Raw genomic sequence first — 22971 nt, forward strand, 5'->3', positions numbered from 1 at the left:
TTGTTTTGAAGTTGTTCATTTATATTATTATTACTGTTTTTTTTCTTAGCTCTGTTTACTTTATTTTGCATCAGATTACAGAAATTTTTCAATTCTTCTGTTCAGCATGCTTTGTCATTTCTTTAAAAAATTAAAATCTTTAAAAACTTTTAACCTTAGATGTTTTAGATTTAACATCACTCATTTGACAGTTGATTAAGTTAAATTTTTGTTTTTGTTTTTTCTACTTGTTAAATATACATATTTTTACTTAAGAGACTGGTTTTATAAATATATTGAAACTTAAAAGTGAGTATTCATTTCTCAGTAACAATAACAATAGCAGTAATGAATATCTATAATTTTAAGGCTTCTTTAAATTTAATTTCTGATGATTGACTTTGTTAAGTGATAACCAGATATGTGAGTTACTCCTGTAATTATCCTGTTTGAATTTTTTACCTAAGTGGGATGAGTTCTTCATAAACAAGCCCATTTATATCAAAGTAATTATTCAACATTGTCTTTGTGGTTTTGAGATGCATACTTTCTCATAGCTAAATGACATTTGAGTTTCCCATTTGTAGATTTTTATGTTTTGTTCAGGAGACCTATGACATATTTTCTGTTTAATCACTGGTTAAAGTCTTCCCAGAAATGATTTGTTCAGTTTTAAATTAATCAATCAGAACATATTGTCAGATCTTTGCTGTTTCTACTCATCACTCCAAATATGTGTTTTAGTTTTTGCAAAAACTTTTGTCAGGTTCAAGTTTCTTTTTCAGATTAAATCTTTATCTGAATTAGCTCATCACTCTCATTTTTACCATTAATTATCTGATTGAATGCAGTTAGCAATTTGCTATAGAAAGAACCTTATAGGAAATGGAGTTTCTAGTTTAGACTTTGCAGCTAACTATATAGTAATAATAATTGATAGTAGTAGACACTTAAATAATTTTGTATACATTATCTCATTTGATATAGCAACACTGAGATAGATGGCTGTTTGAGTCATTTTGTAGATAAGGAAGCTAACAAATGATGTTAAGTCACATACCTATGATTATATAGTATTTTATTTATCATTATGGGCATCTTTCCTATATTTAAATTTTTTATGTCAATCAAAATTGTTGATACATAATCTTCTTTGAACATGCCATGTACAGATTTATTTAACTTCATTTTTACTTCTGAAATAAAGCACAATTCTTTTCAACATAGCTGCAAGCACAAAACAGAGTGATCAATTTTGAAAGTATTGCTTTGTCAACCTAGGAAGATAATAAAATAATGGTCACTACTGATCTCCTATATCTATAAAAGCAGCCTCATTGCTCTATCATACCTTATATTAATAACTAAATGGTAACAATATTTAAGGCTATGTGTTACTTTCACCAAAAAAAATACTCTTTCTTCTTTAGACTGTAATCCAGAAAAAGAAACGTCATATCAAGCCGGTATCTTTTTTAAATTTTGAGAAAACTCTTGTAGAACCTGTTGTTCCAGATTTCACATTCAGGGCTCTGCCTTCAGAGCAGGTATGAATGTTTAAAGTATGTTTTGTGTCATAATAAATGCCTAATGATTTAGAATAAATGTAATTTTTGAGATCAGTCTACATCTACATCTAAGAGATACTTTTCTGATTCAGACTAGATAAAGAATTTAGATATTTTGTTAAAAGTGTACCAACTGGGTTGAGGGGATTTATCAAGACAAAATTGAAGTAGTCTTTCTTTTCTTAAGAACTTTTATTCTGCTGAAAGAGCTTTGGTATCTTATAGAATCCAAGAAGCATTTATTAAGTTTGCACTATGTGTGAGGGATTTTGATAAATGGTAAAAATATAAAGAAAAACTTAACTCAAAAAGCTTACATTTTAATAGAGTGGAGAGAAGGAGATATAAAGTATTCTTAGATAAGTATAAACACAGTCATTCAAAAGCACTAGTAATGAGAATGAAGCCATATTGGAAAAGGCAACCACTAGGAGTTAGCAGATGGGCTGAGTCTTGAGGAAAAGCAGAGCTTCTAAAAGAAGGTAAAGCAGAGAAGCATTTCAGACATAAAGGACAACTTGGGGAAAACATGGGGATGGGGGATGAAATTCCAACTTTGGTAAAAGCAAGTAGGCCTATTTGTCTTCAGTAGTATGGTGCTTGAAAGAGAGTTATTTGAAAGAAGCCTAGAAAGGCAGGCTAAAATCAGTTTGAAATGGTTTAAAAGCCAAGCTGAGTAATTTGTGATGTAATTTGGCAGTAGAGATCCACTGAGGATTTATGAGGGAGGGGAATTTCACGGATTTTCCTGAAGTCCATCTGTACTTCAGTTTATCCTTCACATAGCTGTCAAAGTGATTTTCTTAAGAAGTAGATCTGCCTATGTCTTCGTCCCAATGCCCCCCTACGCAGTAAACTCTAGTGGCTCTCTCTTCTCTCAAGGACCAAATACAAACTGCTTATTATTTTAGGCTTTCAGTGACTTCATCCCTTACCATCTCCCTCCGTTTACTTGCACATTAGTACCTTCCACACCATCTGCACTCCATTCATACCTGCTTACTTTTTCACTTCTGGTGCTTACTTAGTTTATCAGACATTTCTGGTCTCTGTTTTTTTACTGGTTGTCTCTATGCCTGGAAGGCATATATCTCTCCCTTTCTTGGGAATCTCCGGTTTCCTTCAATACTCAGTCTCAGTGCCATCTTCTGCAGAAGAATTTTCCTTATCCCTCTAGATGCCAGTGTCTTCTCTAAAGTTACTTTGCATCTACCTTATATGTATATTGTATATGTACATATTATCTTCCCTATTAGAGTATAAGGTCTTTGAGGGCACGACTATTTTAACTTTTTCCTTATATCCCTAGTGCTTTGCAGAGGACCTGGCACATAGTAAGTACTTACAAATGCTGATTGATTGCTTGATTAACTAGATAAGCTCAAGTGCTTCCCATATACACTTTCCTCTGGACTTTAGTTCTTTACAATTTGGTTCCACCTACTTCTCCTGATCTATTATTTATTATTTCTCACTCTATAGTTTACCCATTCTGAACTCAAGAACCTTTATCTCCCATTTTCATGCCTTTGTACAGACTATTCCCTTATAATTTTTGCTTCTTAGTAAACTCTCAAAGGAAAATGTCTTTACCTATTGTGCCTTACTGTGTTGAAGCCTAGGGACTTATAGGAGCCCTGGAAATTTCAGTGATCTCCAGGTCCTACTCCTAGCCTTCCCCCAGTAGTCATAATTAAGGGAGTGACTTGAAAGAAATAGAATTTTGGTCTCTTAGATTTTGGTCTTTTAGAAATAGCAATATTCCAAATAGCAATAAGAGATCTCTGTCTCTGTCTTTCACTCTACAACTATTATCCAGAAGAAGAAACCTTTTGAAAAGGGGACCCACCATCATCTTCCATCCCTTGTCACCAACTATTTACCAGTTGCCTCCAGTGGGACAAATGGGATGTGACATGTGCCTTATGGGTCAAACCATTACTATCACTTCAGTGACTACCACCTGTCATACTTCCTAATGGAACCAGATCCAGAGCTCAGGAACCTCAGGAATTCCAGTGCCCTACTGCAAAAGCAATTGATCTTACTTTTAAACTGACTCTTAAAGTCATCATCTAGGAGAGCAGTCCTTGTGTAAAAGAATTTCGTTTCCACCAGCTCTACCTACTGACCAGTTGCCCCAACTGCCTTGGAAATAGCTTTCCCCTACTGACCACTAAGCCTTCCGGATCATCCAGGGAGCAACTCTTTTAGGGTTAGAACTTGGCCTTTTTTTGCAGGTGCTTCACCTGCCCTTCCTGCCTTCATAACCCCAACAACTAAAGACTTGGAAAGAAATGTTTCCATTACCATTGTCCTTCCTATAGGCAAATGGTTCAGCTTCAGAATTAGATAGTTTTATCAATGGAAATGACAAAGAAGATGTGTTATATTGTGTGATTTGCTGATGTGTTCTAAAGCCCATGCAGCCTTTCCTTCTGATTTAAAGTTGAAACTTCTAATATGTATTGTCTCCCTTTTTTAGCAAAGGAACTCTTTGAGAGCAGGAATTATCTTTTCCATTTGTCTATATGTTGCTTTGTTGCTTTTTACAAGCTTTTTTATTGATTACATTTCCTAGTTTATTTCAGAGATCAATTCAAGAGTAGGGTGCAGTGCTGCACATCAGTAAAATAAGTTTGGTGAATCTCTTGAGTTTAAGAATTCTGAGTTCCATGGGTTAAGTTACTATACTATGGGCTAAGTTTAGTATTCATATGAGGAATCCCCTGTAGTGTATGGTCACCAGATTGTCTAAGGAAGCATTAACCTCCCCAGATCAGAAACAGAGCAGGTCAAAGTGCCTCTGTCTATATAGGGGGATTAGGACTGTGCACATGTAAGATGGGTAGATCCAATTTAATGAGAAAAACAAAAGGTCCATTACCTTCTACCTGAAACTTTTCATGATTTTACCCAGTTCTTTACCCATCCCCTATGAAATTATTTTCTTTTATCTTGCATACATAAGTTTTTTTCCCCTAATAGAATGAAAGATCCTTTAGAGCACAGATTTTTTACAGAGTCTTTGTAGTCCCGGTCCTAGAATAGGGCTTAGTACAGCATAGCAATTTAATAAATGGTTGTTCATTAGTTAATAATTCATATGTTTTATTTTGTTTTTTTAAATAGAAAAAGCCACTTGTGGAACGTCACCCAAATAGTGAAAATTTGTCTCACCTACTCTTTTCTGAAACTGAAGATAATGAAAATTTTAATGAACCTGGAAAAGATGTTATTGGAATCACTTGTGAATCACAAGTAAGTATTTTTATTCCTTTATAATAGTTGTATTTGATCATATTACTAAAATTGAGAGCTTAAAAGCTTTATTCAGCTTTGAGAATACCTTTTTATTTCTTCATCTCACCTGGTTAATTTTTAGCAATTTTATGATAGGGAAGGATTGAAAATTGTAGAGGAGGGAAAGAAATGGTTATGGGGGCAATTTGCTGGAGAAGATAGGATGGAATGGGATCATGGGTTCAAGCAGAAAGAGGGTGACCATGATGAGTGGATCACTTCATTGGACACAGGAATGAATGAGAAGAAAATAAGGGTTAGTGTTAAAGGAGAAAAAGTAGAAAAGGAAAGAAGAAGGCTTACTGGCAGGTGGTTTCTATTTTGCCAAAATATGAAGTGAAACCCTAAGCTGAAAAGGAGGGAGGAAGAGATAGTGATACTTGAGAGAACAGACTTGAAACAGTCAGTAGATAGCAGGATAGAGAATTAGGAAAGGAAGAGAAGGATTACCTGGCTGTGATGAATAACCTCTTGAGAAAACATAAATCTGTAGTGGGCTCTTTTGACTAGTTTATGTGATTTTCTTCCAGTTCTGTTCAGTAACACATCAGTAGGAGAATTCGGAGGATAGTGGAAGTAAATTCAGGACTCTGCATCAAGAACTTGGAGGCAAAAGATTTGAGACATGCAGAGTAAACTGGTTTTCTATATAGGATCAAGATCATGAAGTGAGGAAAGTGAGTTTAGAATAGGGGTGGTGACCTGGCAGAATATTTGAAAGGTGAAGAGGTTACGGGTCTCTGTGAGTATAAAGAATTACTGTGGAAGACAAGAGAGGGACATAACATCTTGAGAAGATGAGTAACAGAATTTGACTGATATTTTCAGACTACCATTTTTGCAACATCATCATGTTGAATAGAATTGGAGGAAGGAGAGGCTAGATCCTGGGAATCTAATTAAAAGTCTTTTTTGATAGTCCAAAAAAGTCTTTTTGATAGGCAACGGGTTGGGAACTCTGTGAATAGAGAGAAGAACTGGTATGAGAAATGTTATGGATGTGAAAACTCAAGACTTGGAAACTTGTTGATGAGGTAGAGGGAAGAATTGGGGTTGACTGAGGTTGCAAACCGGAGTATCACAAAATATATACAAAAGTTAGGAAGAAGGAGTAGGAGGGTTTGGAGGAAAAGATAATGATTTCTCTTCCAAACATGATTTGAGATGCATGTGAAACATTCAGTTAAAACCGTCTACTAGGCAGTTGGCAATATGTAGAATTGGAGTTCAAGAGAGATACTGATGGGGCAGCTTGGAGACAGGAGGTCTGGAGTTCAGATTTGGCCTTATACATTTCCTGGCCATGTGACTTATCCCCAGTTGTCTATCCTTACTGCCCTTATGCCTTGGAACTTATACTTAATATCAGTTCTAAGACAGAAGCTAAGAGTTTTAAAAAAAGAGAGATATTGAGACTGGGCATGTACACCTGAGAGTTATCTGCTATGATGAACATTCTTCACATTTCTCGTTTTTTAATTTCATTTACTCATTTGTATTCAACTGACATCTCTATGCAGATGATTTCCATACCTCTATATTTAGATCCATTCGTTCTCTTGAAGTCCTGTCCTACAACACCAGTGTATGAGAATTACACTAGCAATGGAAAGAAAGTTTCAGTAATACCTCATTTATCTGACATATTTGGGAACTTTTAAGTGAAATTTCTGGATAGCTGAAACTTACCTGAAGCATAAAAACTGTATTTTAAACAATTTTGAAGGAGATTTTTTCCCATATTTTCAAAATTTTTTAAAGAGAGAACATTGAACATGTTTTAATTTCTTCTTGATGTCTTTAGGTCTTCAATATGAGCATGATAAACATAGACTAACAAAAATTTATGGTGGAAGGTGTCAGAAGTATGTGTTTTAGCATAGGATATCAGGACTGGCTAAAAAGTTTCTATTGGAGGATGGCTTGTTGGAAATTTGATCTCTAAATAGGTTGGAGGTAGAGTATCTAGCAAAAAAAATTTTTTTCAAACCCTTACTTTCCATCCTAGAATCAATACTGTGTATTGGTTTTAAGGTAGAAAAGTGGTAAGGGCTAGGCAAAGAGAGATTTCCCAGGGTCATACAGCTAGGAAGTGTCAGAGGCCATATTTGAACCTAGGACCTCCTGTCTCTCAATCCATTGAGTCACCTAACTGCCTGTGTAGCAAAATTGAAACCATGGGATGAAGGGGAATAAAGTAATTATTTCTATGAAGAAATAGGTTCTGAGGTTCAAATAACTTGCATACAAATGAATTTTATAGCAAAAACTCTTTAGTTGTCTGCTTTGCTGTTGGTTATGCAAAGAAGATGCCTCTAATCTGGTTTGAGTCATTTTGTTTTATATCATCTTTCCAAATACCATCCCTTTTAGTAAGGAATTTTTTAAAAGTCAGCTAACAATATAAGTCTAAGCAGTGTCCCACCCTTTTAATTCTCCACCTCTATGAAGAAGGGAGGGGGCACTTTTTTCTCATCTCCAGTTCCAAGCTTGTTGTTCCATCATTCAGTCTCATATAGGGTTTTCTTGGCAAATATACTGAATTGGTTTGCCATTTTCTTCTCCAGTTGATTAAGGCAAACAGGTTAAGTGACTTGCCCAGAGTCACATAGCAATTAAGGGTCAGAGACTGGATTTGAGCTTAGGTCTTCCTGACAACAGGCCCAGTGCTCTATCCACTGAGCCATCTAGTTATCCTTCATATCAAGTTTGATCATTATAATTGCACAGTATTAGCACAAGCCTTATTTTTAATGGAGACATTTAAAAATGTTCTTGACTCATTGTTTTTAAATTGTACTTGTTTTTAGATGTTTATATTAGATACAGGTTTTACTGGTCTGGTGGGAGGCAACGGGCTGAATGTCTTGACTTGCACACTTACTGTAACATTGTGTATAGTGAATGTTCCTCCCAAACTGTTGAACTATATACAGATTATCATGCCTTAATAGTCCTTGTTTGATGCCCTTGGGGATTCTAATATTATGAATGAGGTGCCGCTTTCCTAAGGAGTTACGGTTTTGAGATTGAGTTTTTAGAGTTGGCCTGACTAATAATCCTGGCTACTTTCTGCAGCTCTCTATACCCATCACTGCTTCTGATCTCTATTAATACTCTGGCTGTTACTGCCACCTCTTTACCACTTCTACTTTCTACAGCTGTCTTCATTCTCTTCACTTATTTTTCTTATCTTTTTTTGTCTCTTGTTGATTAACCCATACTTCTCAGCTGGCCTTTGATAGATATTAGTAGCAAAAGTGCTCTTTTCCTTCTCTGTGGTAAATCTCCAAATGTGTCAGATATAACTTAATTAAAAAGATGAACCAGTTTTATTTTAAAGGTCTTTATTGAACTTTATTGAAGCCACTTCAGCCCCACACACTCAGTAGACTTTACCTTGTAACAAAGATAAACAGTTACGCAAAACCTATGTAGAAAGCAACCATGTCTGATAGTATATGCAGCATCCCACATCTCGTCTCCCCCTACCTTGTGAGGAAAGATGTGTTTTATCTGTTTCCCAATACCAAGATTGTTCTTTGCAACTGATCTGAGCTCAGCTGCCTTTTGGTGGTGTAGCCCTTTTTGCTTGTTTCTGCTTTTTAAAATCATTGTAGTTACTACTTAATATGTTTTCTTACTTTTGCCTCTGGATGTTTTTCTTCAAAAATAGTTGCTAGATGCCAAATGGGAATAAAAGTTTTTTTTTTCTTTTTAGAAAAACTTCAGCCTTGAGTATTGTATTCTAAAACCTAACAGGTTTTTTTAAATAATTATTTCAGGACACAGAACTTAATGCTAAGATTGAAGACCTTCGGAGTATGCTTGCTGAATGTCAAGAAAAACTTAAAAAACAGATTTTGATAGAGGATAAGTTACGTTATTTGGAAGAACAACTGAAAGGAAAAGTGATTATGCAAGAACTGGTCTGGAATAATCTTTTTAAATTAAAAAATATATTGATATCTTTTGTTTTTACATCTCTTTAATTTAGAAATGACTACAATTTTAAAAATCACTTTTCATTTACTCCTCTCCCCAACAAGCCAGCCCTTGTAATAAAGAATAAAAAAATATGTAAAGGAGAGAACAGTTTAACATAACTAACTCAACAATAGCTGAGGCTGACAATTAAAAGTGTTCCACACTTCATATTCTTTCATTTCTGCCTAGAAGGGATGGAAATGTGTTTTCTTATCTTTAATCTGGAACATAATTGGATTTGTGTCAAAAGCACACAATATTCAGTTTCTTTTTTTTAGTGTTCTTTTACATTTTTTCTTTGTTCTGCTTACTTTTATTCTGTATCATTCCATAAGAACATACCCTGTTTGATTTTGTAGTATTCATAGTTTCTTATGGCAAGAAATATTTCTTTACATTCATGTGTCACTCTGCTTAATGATTCCCTACTCAATAGACAACTACTTTGTTTTTACTTCATTGCTACCATGGAAAGTACTTCTATCAATATTGTGGCATGTATAAGGCTCTTCATATACCTAGCAGCTGGATCTCTGTGTGAAAGGGTATGCTCAGTACATGTTTTGGTAACTTTTTACCATCACCAAATTGCTTTCTAGAATGATTGGACCCATTCACAACTCTTTATATATCAATGCACATCCTCTATACCTCAAATTGGCTACACCCATTTTCTTGTGATCTTTTTGTGCTAGATAGGAAATAAAATCACTGAATATTTAATGTTTCTTATTAGTTATTTGGAACTATCTTACATATAGTTATTATTTGCCCTCCTTCCTTTGATAATTATTTATTTATAACCTTTTACCACTTGTCTATTGTTGAATGCTTCTTGGTCTCCATCTTTTATTATCTCTGTATCTTCAATATCAGACTTTTATTAGAGATATTCAATGTAATTCTTTCCTCCATTCAACAAATTTTCTTAACCTAGTTGAATTAATTTTGTTCATTAAGAGCTTTTCATTTGCATGTAATCAAATTTAACTTTTATGTTTTAATTGCTTCTGATCCTTTTTTGATTAAGAATTTTCTCCTGTGTGATAGCTATGAAAGACACCTCATCTGACTCTCTTCCAATTTTGTTAAGTATTTAGGTTAAATAACCATATTGAACTTATGGTAGTGAATAGTAAAAATAATTGTTTTAAACCTAATTTCTGCCAAGCTACTTTTTAGTTTTCTTAGCACTTTTTAAAATGTAGAATATTTGCCAGAGTAATTTATATTCTTGCCTTTGTTGAATATTGATTTTAGTTCTTATGATTTTTAGTTCTTTATGATTTCTTCCTCATCTACCCTCCTCTGCAGCTCTATCTTTATTTTTTAACCAGTATCAAATAGTTTTGGTGATTATTGCCTTTTAATGTTATTTGCAGTCTAAATACTAATCTCCTTTCTTTCAAAAAATTTTTCGCTTTGAGATACTAGACCTTTTGTGCTGCCAAATGAATCTTATTTTGTCTACCTCTATAGATGAGTATATCCCTGATAGTTTGGTTAGTACACTATTAATCCTATAACTTAAGTAGTAGTATAATTTTTTTTATCATATTGGCATAGCTCAGCCATGAGCAATGAATATTCCTTTTATAATTTAAATCTTCCTTTAAAGAGTATTTTATAATTTCTATTTATATAAGTCTTGAGTGTGTCTTAGATTGACTCCCATGTTTTGAGGGCATTTTGTTATTTTGAATGAGACTTCCTCTTTTATTTACTCATATTTATTTCTATGTTCAAATTCTCTTGATTTTTGTAGATTTATTTTGTCTTCTGCTTTACTGAAACTATTGTCTGTTTCTTTACTGATTCTGAAAGATTTTCTAAATAAGCCATCATGATGTCAACATGGGGAATTTTGTTTTTATATTATTATAGTTTTTGTCAATATCCTTCCAGAGAACCGTTCCTTATAATAAATTATATATTTTTAAAGATAATAAGAGTAAAGAAAGTTGAAAAATTCTGAAAATACAGAGAGGCCAAGTGGCCTGGAATACCTGGTAGACTTTAAATAAATGCTATTATTATTATTATTATTATTATTAATTAAATTTATTATCAGAATGTGCAATGTGTAGTACTTATGGACTTCCCATTGCTGCAAAGTAGTGAGGTGGGAGTATCTTCTGTTTTTTTTCTTTTGAGCCATGCTCATTCTTTATAATTTTGCAATTCATTTTTGCTTTTGTGAGGGTATATTTGTGGTGTTGTTCATTTACATTGTAGTCATTATGTATATTATCTTCTTGGTTGGTTCTTCACTCTGCATCAGTTCATGCAGATATTTCCATGCTCTTCATCACATTCAAGGCAACCAGGATCAACCAGGGTCCAGCCAGCAGTTGGCTTTTTTCTCTAATGGTTTGTCCCGGTAACATTCCAAATAGAACCTTCATTTGACTGACAGCTGTTCCAAACTCAGCTGCTACAAAATCATTCTTAATTTCTCTCTTCTACAATTCACATACAATACTTTGTTTAGTCATTCTCTGACTGATGGGCATCTGTTGTGTTTCTAATTTTTTATTATCATAAAAAAATACTATGGATATTTTTGTGTATAGGAGACTTTCCTCTTCATCAGTGGCCTCCTAAGGTATGAGCCTCATAATAGAATTTCTGGGTCAAAAAGGCATGGACATTTTAGTGACTTTTTGCATAATTTCAAATTGCTTTTCAAAATGGTGTACTGATTCACACCCCTACCAACAATGCCACAGTACATTTATTTTCCCATAATCCCTTCAACATATATTGCTCTGATTTTTTTTTATAGGGACTTTGACATAATTTATAAAGCAATTTACATGCTTTATAAATATGCAATTTATAAAGATTTCCCCCTGTCTATTGAGGCAATCATATGATTGCAATATTTTTGTTTTTTAATATAATCATGTTAATTGGTTGATAGCTACCATTCTTGCATTCCTAGTATAATTTGACTGTGGCCAGGCTGAATAATTTTAGGGATGTAATACTATAGATTTTTTCCTAGGGTTTTACTTAAAATTTTAAATCATAATTCTTTAGTAATGTTGTTCTAGTTCTTTTACTTTCTCTATCCCTGATTTAAGTATCTGGACTTCTATTTGTCTTAGAAAAGGAGTTTGGTGATTTTTTTTTTCAATTTTCCAATTAAAAAAATTTTTAATTTTAAAATATTTTCCCATGTTTACATGATTCATTTTCTTTCCCTCCCCTTTTCTCTCTCACCTCCCAGGTTTTTTTTCTTCACTTTTTGAGACTTATGGAGTATTGCTATTAAGGAGAGTATATAGGATAAAAAAGGGGAAAGCCAACAAAGAAAAATATTTGTATCAAATATCTCTTCTGTAAGAGTATGCTATCCAAGTATATATATAAATCTAGAAATGTACATGATCAAAAACTGTTCCCCAAAAAAGTCTAAAGACATGAATAGACGATTCTTTTCTCAAAGGAGAGATTGTATACAATATCCATGTGAAAAAAATATTCAAAAATCACCAATAATAAGAGAAGTATACAGCAAAACAACTTCACCTCACATTCATTAAATTGGTAAAATGACAAAAGATAGAAATAGTCAATTTTAGAGGGATAAAGAAAGATGGAGAAACAAATTTGGATTTCTGCAAAAAAAATGATGAAAATGGTTATACTCTGAGCCAGAGATTCCACTGCTTTCTAGGCATATACTTTGGAGTTAGGGGTCATTGATCACCCTGTTTATATAAAAATATCTGTAGCTCCCTTTTTTGTCTTAAAAAAGAACTCAAAGTAGATGCCCTTCAACTGGGAAATGGCTAAATAAGTTGCAGCACATGAATGCATTGGAGTATTACTATGTCATTAAGAAACTGATAAAAACAGACATGGGGAAAATTATATAACCTGAAGCCAAATGAAATAAAAGAGATACAACAAAACAGTATACTCGGTGACCACAACACTGTAAATGGAAAGAAATTAGTCACAGGAAATCTAAAATTGAATGCTGTGAAAGAATATCAGCCAGAGTTCTCTCCTCTTTGCATAGAGTGTGGAATGCTTCAGATAATATCAGACATTTTCATAGTATTGATTTTTCCAAAGTGTTTTTCTTGTTAGATGTTGCTTCCTGCTAAGGGGAGAGATAAAAGAAGCAATGGGAAATGTAGTTGAGGTAAAAACAAAAGATAACAAAATTAAAAAAAAAATAGGCACCAATTTTACCATACTAGAAAGCAACCATATTGGCATATGCAACTCTTTGAACCTGTTATCCTCTTCACACACCTTCTATTGTGAAGAATGTACACTTGATCTTTTGTTCTGCAGAATGAAGATTTGTTCAGTTGCCCTTTTTAACATTACATTATTCTAGACTTTGTGTAGGGGAACTAGATTGTGGCCTAGAGTCAGGAAAGTTTGAGTTCAGATCCAGCCTCAGAACCTTACTAGCTGTGTGATCTTGGACAAGTCACTTAACTACTTACCTCAGCTGTAAAATGAGCTGGATAAGGAAATGGCAACCCATTCCAGTATCTTTGCTAAGCAAATGTCAATTGGGGTCATGAAGAGTTAGACAAGACTGAAATGACTCAACAAAAAGTGTGTACTCTTGATTTTGCTGCTGGGTGTGAGAAAAGTAGATTCTAGAATATTGATATCTTTTACTAGAGATGCTGAAAGAACTTTTGTTTTGGGTTTCAGATTATAAAACCTATTGATTTTATTATTGTTACTTCAGGAATCTGATGTTAATTCTGAGATTGCAGAACTACGGAATATTCTTGCTGAATGCCAAGAAAAACTTAAAAAACAGACATTGATTGAGGAAAAGTTACATTATTTGGAAGAACAACTGAAAGGAAAAGTGATTATAGATGAAATGGTTTGGAATAATCTTTTAAGTCGTGTCACCCTCCTTGAAACAGAAATGCTTTTACATGTTAAAAAGGTATTTTACATTCCTTCAAACATTTTTTAGATATGTTGAATCTTTATTTTCACCTTTTATGAAATACATATAAATTAACAAAAATTTTAATAACCTTGATTTTTCAGTGACTTTTTCTTCAACAAATAAATAGTGCTTTAAAATTTACAAAGCACTGTGCCTACATTATTTTGAGACTTTACAACAATTCTGTGAAGTAAACACTGCATGTATTATCCCCATTTTGTAGATTTGGAAACTAAATCTCAGATTAAATGACTTGGTTACAGTTATATACCTAGTTGGTGTTTGAAATAATATTCCTGATGCCACATTTAGCCCAGTATCCTCACTTCAGGCCAGAGAATCTGATAAACCTGATGGTTTTGAAATAACTTTCTTTCTAGTAGTATTTAAAATTAGGTAGGTTACTGACTTCCTCTTGAGTCTCTGAAATTCTGTCATTTGCTTTGTAGACTGAGGAGAGCAATACATTGAGCAATTTATATTATCTTTGATCAAAGTAGATACACAGGCTATTCTGTTTACTATTTTCCTTTCCCTTGCATTATAATAATCTAATACGTTACATTAAAATGTTTGCTATGCCTTTGACTCTCACATTTGAAAATCACCTCATGTCTGCCAGATATTTTCATTATCTGTTTCCTTCATACAAAATTAATATACTAATATCAAGTTTTAGAAAAATTCCATCCATTTTTTATTTAAAAAAAGACAATTCTTTTACACAAAGAAACCAGTGTTACCTGATAGAAAATAAAATGTGATTGTTATTTATTTGTATCTTAAATCCTAAAAATTTCATTTCAGTATGATGTACCTTCAGATACTCTTGATTTGAAAGAAGATCACAAGTATAGCAGGAACAGGGTTCTTTCACCTCCTGGTAAGTTCTTGAATAATAACATATGCCATGCTTATCAGAATATTGTAATGATCATAGTTTATCATGTGCACGGATATTAGTTATATATACTAATTATAATAAATTATATTTAAGTATTTATAACTAAAATATTAACAATTAGAAATATGTGACAAGTTTTTATAGTCTCATTAATGTTTGTTCCTATTAGAAAATTTTAAGAAACACTTGATGTGCTTACTCATAAAAATTTCAGGGGGCAGCTGGGTAGCTCAGTGGATTAAGAGCCAGGCCTAGAGACAGGAGGTCCTAGGTTCAAATCTGGCTTCAGCCACTTCCTAGCTGTGTGACCCTGGGCAAGTCACTTGACCCCCATTGCCTAGCCCTTACCACTCTTCTGCCTTGGAGCCAATACACAGTATTGACTCCAAGACGGAAGGTAAGGGTTTAAAAAAAAAAATTCAAGGAAGCTAGCAGTGGCTTCCTTGAAGAAGAAAATAGTGGCTAGGAGCCTATGTCTGAGGGACTCTGGGAGATTAATTCTTTTTCATATGACATGAATAGTAGTGTGCTTTATGGATGGGGGGGAAGGGACAGCATATTTTAGGGAAAAGTATACCGATCTCGGTATATCTCTGATCCTTACCTGTTTGACCTTGAACAAAGTCACTTAACTTAGCCTCAGTTTTCCTACTTGCAAAATGCCACAGTTTGGATATGATGGTTTCTGAGGTGCCTTCCAACTCTAGATCATCCTCTGAAAATAATTTACTCAATGTGTCCTAAAGTTTTTAATGGTGGTACCAAAGTGCTAAATTTACATTTTTTATAATTTACAGTAAGCAGTAGCTTACTCATCTATAAATGTTAAATGCTGGAGAGGAGACATCACCTTTGCTGGTAATATAAAAAGTATTGTAGAATTCTAAAAACTATATTGCTTCCAACTCAAGAAAGGTAGATTGTTATTACATGTTTGTCAGGAATAGCATAGGATTGGGGCATGGCGTATCTTACTAGGCCTTCCCACACTGCAGTTTTCCCAGATTGGAACAGTATCAGAGCTAAAAGTGTTTGGTCATATTTTTAGTAATGGCTTCTGTTTTATTTTTTCTTGTTATTCTTGTGGGCACAGGTGAGATAACTAAATTCTGTTCTGGATTTAAAATTGAATTAGACAGTAATTTTAAATTATATTACTCTTTTTGCCTTTGACAACTTGATTTTTTTTCCCCAGCAACATTACTGAGTGATTTTTTTCTGTCTGCTTGAAATTTATAATTTTGATTTCATGGTTTACTTGTCATCTATCTGTGTTAATGAGAAGCCCTAACAATAATTTCAGTGTATGTATTCAGTAAGGTATTTGTAATAGTCATATTAATATTTTTAGATATTACACAATTTTAAAAAATCATATTTTGTGAAATTCTAGATTTAGCAGAAAGTAGTTGGCAAAGCCAATTGATCATCCAATGGTGTTTCTCCTCAGGGTTGCATAGGATTTTCTACAAGTATATACTGTCTTATCTTTTAAGTTCAGTTATTTTTTTTTAGTTTTAGAATACTCAGGCAAGGACTCAAGTCCTTGCTTAAAATCAGCTAAGAAATAGCCCAGAAAACTCTTAAACTTGATCTTTCTTAGATCTTTTTTACCCAGATCCAGTTTTCTTTTTCTTCCATATTAAGTATAAAGTGCTTTATGAGTATAAAAAGATTTTTAGGTTTATTCAGATCTTAAAATTGGAGTTGAAATACTGCTTCTCAGTGAGTTTACACTTCATTTCAATAAATAGATGCCCAGCTAGTATAGTCAAATATTGAAGACCTTGAAGCATTAGCCCCTTTGCACCATTATCAGTTGAAAGCAGTATCTAACTTGATTTAAGTGCAGTTGTCCTGAAACTTTCTTCTGTGCTTCCAACTTGGAAATTTACTATTTAGACATCTCTCTGGAGGTTGAGAAATCCGCCTCATTCTTTTTGTAGTTTAATTTCAATATAAATATCTAGGAATTGAAAATGCCTAAAAAAATTAGAAACATGTAATTCTAGTAAGAAACTTCATTAAGTAAAGATGAAAATGATTCATACTGTCTCTGTAAGTTAATACAATATTACTTAATAAGGAATATTAGCATATTTCAGGTATTCTAGTAACATTTATTAGCATGTTTTTCACATTCTATAAATAAAAAACTAGGTTGCAGAATTTCTTGTAATGTACCTGTTTGGCATTTTGGTAAACCCCATGGTCCCCTTCTTAGACTTAAAAATATATATATATAAAGTATAAAACAGAAGATTACAAAGGAAGCCATTTTTATTGAAACATAGTTATCAAAAAATTGTTTTTACATGGACCCAAAGTTAAGAGGCCTAGACTATAGATATAAAGAGAACTTTTGATACAGTTAAATTTTATACAGTGTCTTGTATTTCACTGCCTAAGGGAATAATACAGTCCCCATTGTATTACAGCTAACATTAAGCTGTTATTAAAAAAAAGATAAAACTTTATCAAGGAAATCTATACCCATGTTTCAAATAATATTGATAAGAATTTGTTTAAAATTTTTCTTTCATACATTAACCCAATTTGTATGTTTTAAGTGTTTTTGTAAAAGAACAGAAATTTATATGAACATTCTGTCAAAGTTGTGTGTGGCCTGAGAGTCTAGAAGGTTTTTTAGAAGTTTCACATTTTGTGATCTCCTTCTTATAGAAATATACCTAGGAACTTAACCATCTTGGGCATCCCCTTTGACCAGCTCAGATGGGCAGTGCTGTCCAAAGAGAGAAACAGGCAAGAAAGCATACTTGGTTGTAATGTGTGATCCTAGGCAGGTCATTGGCACTTTCAAATATGTTTTTATATACATTTTCTTATTTGATTGTGTAAAAATAATATACTCAATTCATGATTATAGATATAAACTGATTAGATACTCTGTTTGCTGTGTTTATATAAGTGAAGTGAAGCTCATAAGTGAACTTCTCTTCAGGGCCAGGCACAAGGACACTAAGGAGACTTGTTATATAAAAATAAGCTATTTATTTAGAACATAAGGATATAAAAGTATTTCTAACTCTAAAGAATTCCAACTCCACTCAAATTAAAACTCCCTGGTTCCACAAGGAACTGCTCCTGTTTCCAAAGGCTACAGTGATCCTTCCTGATCTGACTAACCCAAATTTTCTCTATTTTACAATAAACTAACACTATTGTCCTTATAAGTATATAATTCTTAACTTTGTCTTCAAGTTATAAAAATACCAAAGGCCAGCTGACTGAGCCTCAGCAAGAACCAAGTTAGAACTCTGAGCCTTAGCAGACTCAGAGTCCAAACTAAAGACTGGGTTTTTCTTTGGTCTTCTCAGAGATAAAACAATCTATGAAACAGCAAAAGACAGTCACTAGTGTTTCCCAAGTTGGAAAAGGAAATCACTTAGCTCCTTCAGGCTTTTCCCTCCTTTCCTTCTACCTTCAAACAGTGAGGAGAGAGAAGAGGTGTTACCTGCTCCCAGCACTCAGAGAGAGAGAGAGAGCGCAACTGCCACAGAAAAACCATTGCAACTCCCCCACACACTGTCAACATTTGAAACTGACATTGTCTCAGATCTGTTTTAAATTCCAATTCTTTCTCAAGCCAGCTTCTCCACTTCTTATCTCTAAACTAATGTAACAAGACTTAATTTCTAATATTGTCCCTACAATTGCCACAATTTTCCCCATTTTGCAAATGAAGATGAGGCTCAGAGGAGTTAAGATTGTTTTTTGAAATCGGCTAAGAAATAGCTTAGAAGACACTTACTTGAACTTGATCTTTCTTGTTTTTTTTTTTAACCTAGATCCAGTTTTATTTTTCTGCTATATTAGATATTGGATATAAAGTGCTTTATAACCACAAAAAGTTACATAAATATTAGAAGCCTTACTGGTTCTATAATGATCATCAGAGGAAAGTTTTTTTTTATGTGTCTTTATTTTTTTTTGGAAAAATTTATTTAATTAGTCAATTTAGAACATTATTCCTTGGTTACAAGAATCATAATCTTTCCCTCCCCTCCTCCTCCTCCTCCTCTCCCTCCCCCTTCCCATAGCCGATGTGCAATTCCACTGGGTTTTACATGTGTCCTTGATCAAAACCTATTTCCATGTGGTTGATGTTTGCACTAGGATGATCATTTAGAGTCTATATCCCCAGCCATATCACCCTCGACCCATGTACTCAAGCAGTTGTTTTTCTTCTATGTTTCACTCATTAGAGGAAAGTTTTTTAAAATTTTGAAATAATTTTAAATTTGTGTTGGAGTTGAGAAATATGAGAATGTCATTTTATAACTCATGATTGTCCATATAATAATGGGTGAAATATAAAAATTAACTGAAAACTTGACATTCTGTTATATCAGTACACTCTAATTGATTGCTGTTGAAAGGAAAACATAGTGGCAAAGGTTCAAGAAAAAAAAAATTTGTGAGAAGTCAAAGGGAATAGATGATACATCAGAAGTTGTTGAGACAGCGACAGAATTTGAGAGTTGGAAAGACCCAGTAGTCAGAACCATATCCAGAAAGAATCTCCTTTCTTAATACCTAGAAATGATCATTCAGCCTGTGCCTAAAGACCTTCATTGACTGGAATAAACGTGGAGAGTATTGCAGGGAGTCTGGAAGCAGAGTCTAATTTAATATCTCTACAATTATGTGGCCCAAGAGCTACTGGGGTCCTAATTTATGTTAGAGATTTTGTGAGTGGAGAGAAAGGAAGGATGGGAAAGATGTAGAGAAGGTAGTCAGAAAGGTAAAGGATAACTAGTTGTAAATCTCTTAACTTTGAGGATAGTAAAATGTTTGACATAAGTATAGAAGAGTGAGTGAGGATTGGTTTTAATGACATCCATTTTGAATGTGTTAAGTTTCAGATGCCTACCACCAGTATGTCAACTATATTCCTGTTTGGTGGGAGGATTACGATTAGCAAAAGTGAAATGGAATAGATCATATAGGAAGGAAGAGAAGCAAGAGACAGCAGTGATGCAGAAACCAAGGGAGAAAGGAATGTCTAGGAAGAAATTGCCAGATACACCAGAGAAATCCAGAAAGATGAGGACTGACAAAAGGCCATCAATTTGGGCAGTTCAGAAATTATTGGTAGCCCGTAAGTGGCAGGGTTAGAGAATTGATTGAAGAAAGGAGGTCACTCTGACTTCAGGGAATATATTTCTTCAGGGACTCTATCCTAATTTTCCAGGGACTATAAGACACTGGAAATTATTCCCCTTTTTATTACCTCAAGGAACTTGGAGCACATGATGCAAATTACTTGGAATTCTAAGTGAGATGCCTACTTGGCAATTAGGGTACCTCTATAGGGACATTACTTAGTATATACTCTAGGGACCATGACAGTTCTATTGCTCCAATCTTAGGTTTCACCTAAATAGAGATCATTTAAATTTGGGACCCATTAATATTCAAAGATAGTTTTATCATAAAATAAATAATACATTCATGTAACCTTTAGGGAAAATCTTACAAATATGTCACAAGCAGGTGTACTATCTCCAGGATGTTTCTTTTCAGTCTTCTGAATTCTGATTATCAGTCAGATCTTGCCTGCTGAAGAATTGGCTGTTCCTGTTTAGTTCAACAAAATAATTATAAATTTTATTATGGCTATTATATACTTTGGCATCAAAAAATTCCATCAGGTGGCAATATTCATAATTAAATTGGTTTATCTCTTTCATCTCAATTTTTTAAATAGATGAAATCATTCACTTTTCCTAATATACTAGGATTACTACTAAAATATCCAAAAACATTGCCTTAAAATATAGAAGGTATGTGCTTTGTGAGGAAGGAAGTTTCCCTCCAAGTTGTGAAGAATAGTTAGGATTCTGTGAAGTAATAACATTTTTCTTGGAAAAAATTATTTAAAGCCATTCTAAGATTTCAACTCTGAATTGAGTGAGTGGTAACAGTAAAAGGCACACTGGATTTGGAATCAGATAACAGAGATTCAAATGCCTGCTTACTCACTTTACAGTCACTTAACCTCTTTGGGCCTTTGTTGGCTTATTTTTAAAATAAAGGGTTGTACTTTATGACTTCTAAGATTCTTCAAACTCTTAATCAATGAATTTCTTAAATCTGCCCTATCTTATGGAATGGAATACTGATCTCTGTGTTTTTATAGGATTATGGCTCATCTAGGTAGAAAGTACTAGAATTGAGATTTGGACCCAGTTGCTCTGATTCTATAGCTTTTGTTTTTTTAATTTGTTTTTGTTTTTTCCCCTTCACCTTTCTGACTTAGAGCTAGGAATTTCCTCTTCTCTCAAAAGAATCCAACAGCAACAACAAAACACCAATATTCCTTTTAGTACTTTGAGAATCTTTATTGTCATTTGATGTAGTTATATCCTCCATTGAAACTTACTACAGTTCCTCTATACCTTAGCAGGTGGTCTTCAAGAGTTGGTTGCTAAGGCCAAAAGCCAACCTGGGGATGATGTCTCTGAACTTAGGTTAACTATTCTTCAAATGACAGGCATATAGTGCATGGTTGGAGCTAACCTAGAAGCTCTTCCAGCTTTGTAGGATCTGCCAGAGCACTTGTACTGTGTTAGCAGAGTCTTCAAGAAAGTAGGCATTGCTTTCCCAGAATGAGATTAGAGTAGGACTTGGATAGAGGATTGCTTTCAGCTCGCCATTTGAAAGGAAATCCTTTTTTTTGTTAGGCTCCTGCCATAACCCCAAGGGACATATCTTAATTCAGTGTCCTCAAAGGCTTATTACTAAGACATAGGTAATCTTGTTAATTAAGAAATCTTATATTGAAAATATATCTATATCCAAATTAGTAGTATATCTTTGTTAGCTATGTCACAAACAATATGTTTGATATTTTTGTAACAGGTATCGAATATCCTTATCACATGGGAGGATTCACTCACAACAACTTATTACTTGAAGGAGGAAAAAATGACTTGGCTGCTGAAAAAGAGCCTGGTATTCCTTTACGTGGTCCAAACGAAAATGTTTCTTGGCCAGGGAGGTGGGGAGGGCCATTTCATTAAAATCTCCCATTGAAATAGTTTTATTGCTTTATTAATAATAAGATCTTTATAAAATTCCTTATGCTTCCTAAGGTTAAAGGTACTATAAATAAATCATACTGATGGAATTGTTTCCATGGCTGGATCAGCTATTTGCAACTTCTGTGTCACTTCAGTGGATCTCTGATTTCATCCACGTGGGTGCTTCCTCCAGTGCAGCCCATCTATACTATCTTATAAGATTCTTGTCCATATCCTCCCCTAAATCCTCCTCGGATGTTCAATTCTTCTATACTCATCCTTTCTTCTCATTTGGTGACAAAATCAATCTGTGCTTTAAAACAGTTTATGATCCAACTACGTACGGATCACTTAATTCTGAAATGACACCTTCATTCAGGCATTTCCTTTAAGGATTTATCAGTTTCATTTTTTTGGATATTGTTTGGTATTTACCTGTCTAACAGTGCTTACAGCTCTTTTTTATGATATACAAATATGAGATTTCTGAATATCTACAGTCCTTTGGCAACTTCCATTTATTAGACCCAGATATTTTTCCAACAGTTTTCCTACCTTTTGTTAATGTCATTGAGTATTATGGCATATATTGATTTGCCTTGGAGAATCTTATAGAATTCTTCATAGAAATTCTTTACTAATTCATCTCTAAAAGATATAGGTACATAAGCTACAACTCTGTTCATAATGATGTCTCTCTGAGAACATTTTGTGAACTCTTCTTCCATTTAGTTGCAACTTATTATGTCTTCTGGTTGTGTATCACAGAGATCTCACCTTTAGGATGCCAGTGGCTTAATTAATAAAGACTGTGGAATTCATAGCATTCTCTGCCTTTCTCTCTGCTTCTGTCACTATAAAAATGGTAAAAAAGACTGCACAAGATTGGGGGCCCTGTAATGTATTTATCTGCTTTATATGTTACCAAAGTCATAGTGAACTAGCCTGCTGGTGGTGAGGCAATTACTAGGATTGTCCTCTAACAGCAGCAGACACTGTCAGTATCATCGTCCCTGCTTGGCAGAACTTTAGAGAATTTGTCTTTTGCTAATACAGCCTTTGAGAATTTAAGACCACCTTTAGTCTAGTTATAGATTAGAGTAGAAATTTTCCAGAGGTTTCTTAATAATAGGTTTTAAGTTTAACAACCCATCTTATTCAACAGGTAGAATATTAAAATTCAAATAATAGCAGTAAATCCCAAATTTGAAACAATTAAAAAATTTCCTATAGCTGGTGGTTTTG

General features: G+C 33.8%; 1 protein-coding gene across 15 annotated transcripts in view; it reads left to right on the plus strand.

Moving 5' to 3' along the window:
* The window catches only part of CEP44 (centrosomal protein 44), a 49983-nt gene that overhangs the window by 16131 nt on the left and 10881 nt on the right, over nt 1–22971 (plus strand). For 5 of the 15 annotated variants that reach the window (XR_008912967.1, XM_007496107.3, XM_007496109.3 and 2 more), the window contains exons 5-10: nt 1410–1526; nt 4680–4808; nt 8636–8779; nt 13561–13770; nt 14584–14659; nt 21566–21658. Coding sequence is in view for 14 of the 15 variants with exons in the window: in XM_007496107.3 (XP_007496169.1) it covers nt 1410–1526; nt 4680–4808; nt 8636–8779; nt 13561–13770; nt 14584–14659; nt 21566–21658 (769 nt within the window). In the remaining variant the exon portion in view is untranslated. Of the gene's footprint in view, nt 1–1409; nt 1527–4679; nt 4809–8635; nt 8780–13558; nt 13771–14583; nt 14660–21565; nt 21705–22971 lie in introns of all 15 variants that reach the window. The other 10 variants (XM_007496110.3, XM_007496111.3, XM_056802927.1 and 7 more) reach the window with 7 other exon arrangements.

The sequence above is a fragment of the Monodelphis domestica genome, chromosome 6, assembly GCF_027887165.1.
Source record: "Monodelphis domestica isolate mMonDom1 chromosome 6, mMonDom1.pri, whole genome shotgun sequence".
NCBI classification, from domain to species: Eukaryota; Metazoa; Chordata; class Mammalia; order Didelphimorphia; family Didelphidae; genus Monodelphis; species Monodelphis domestica.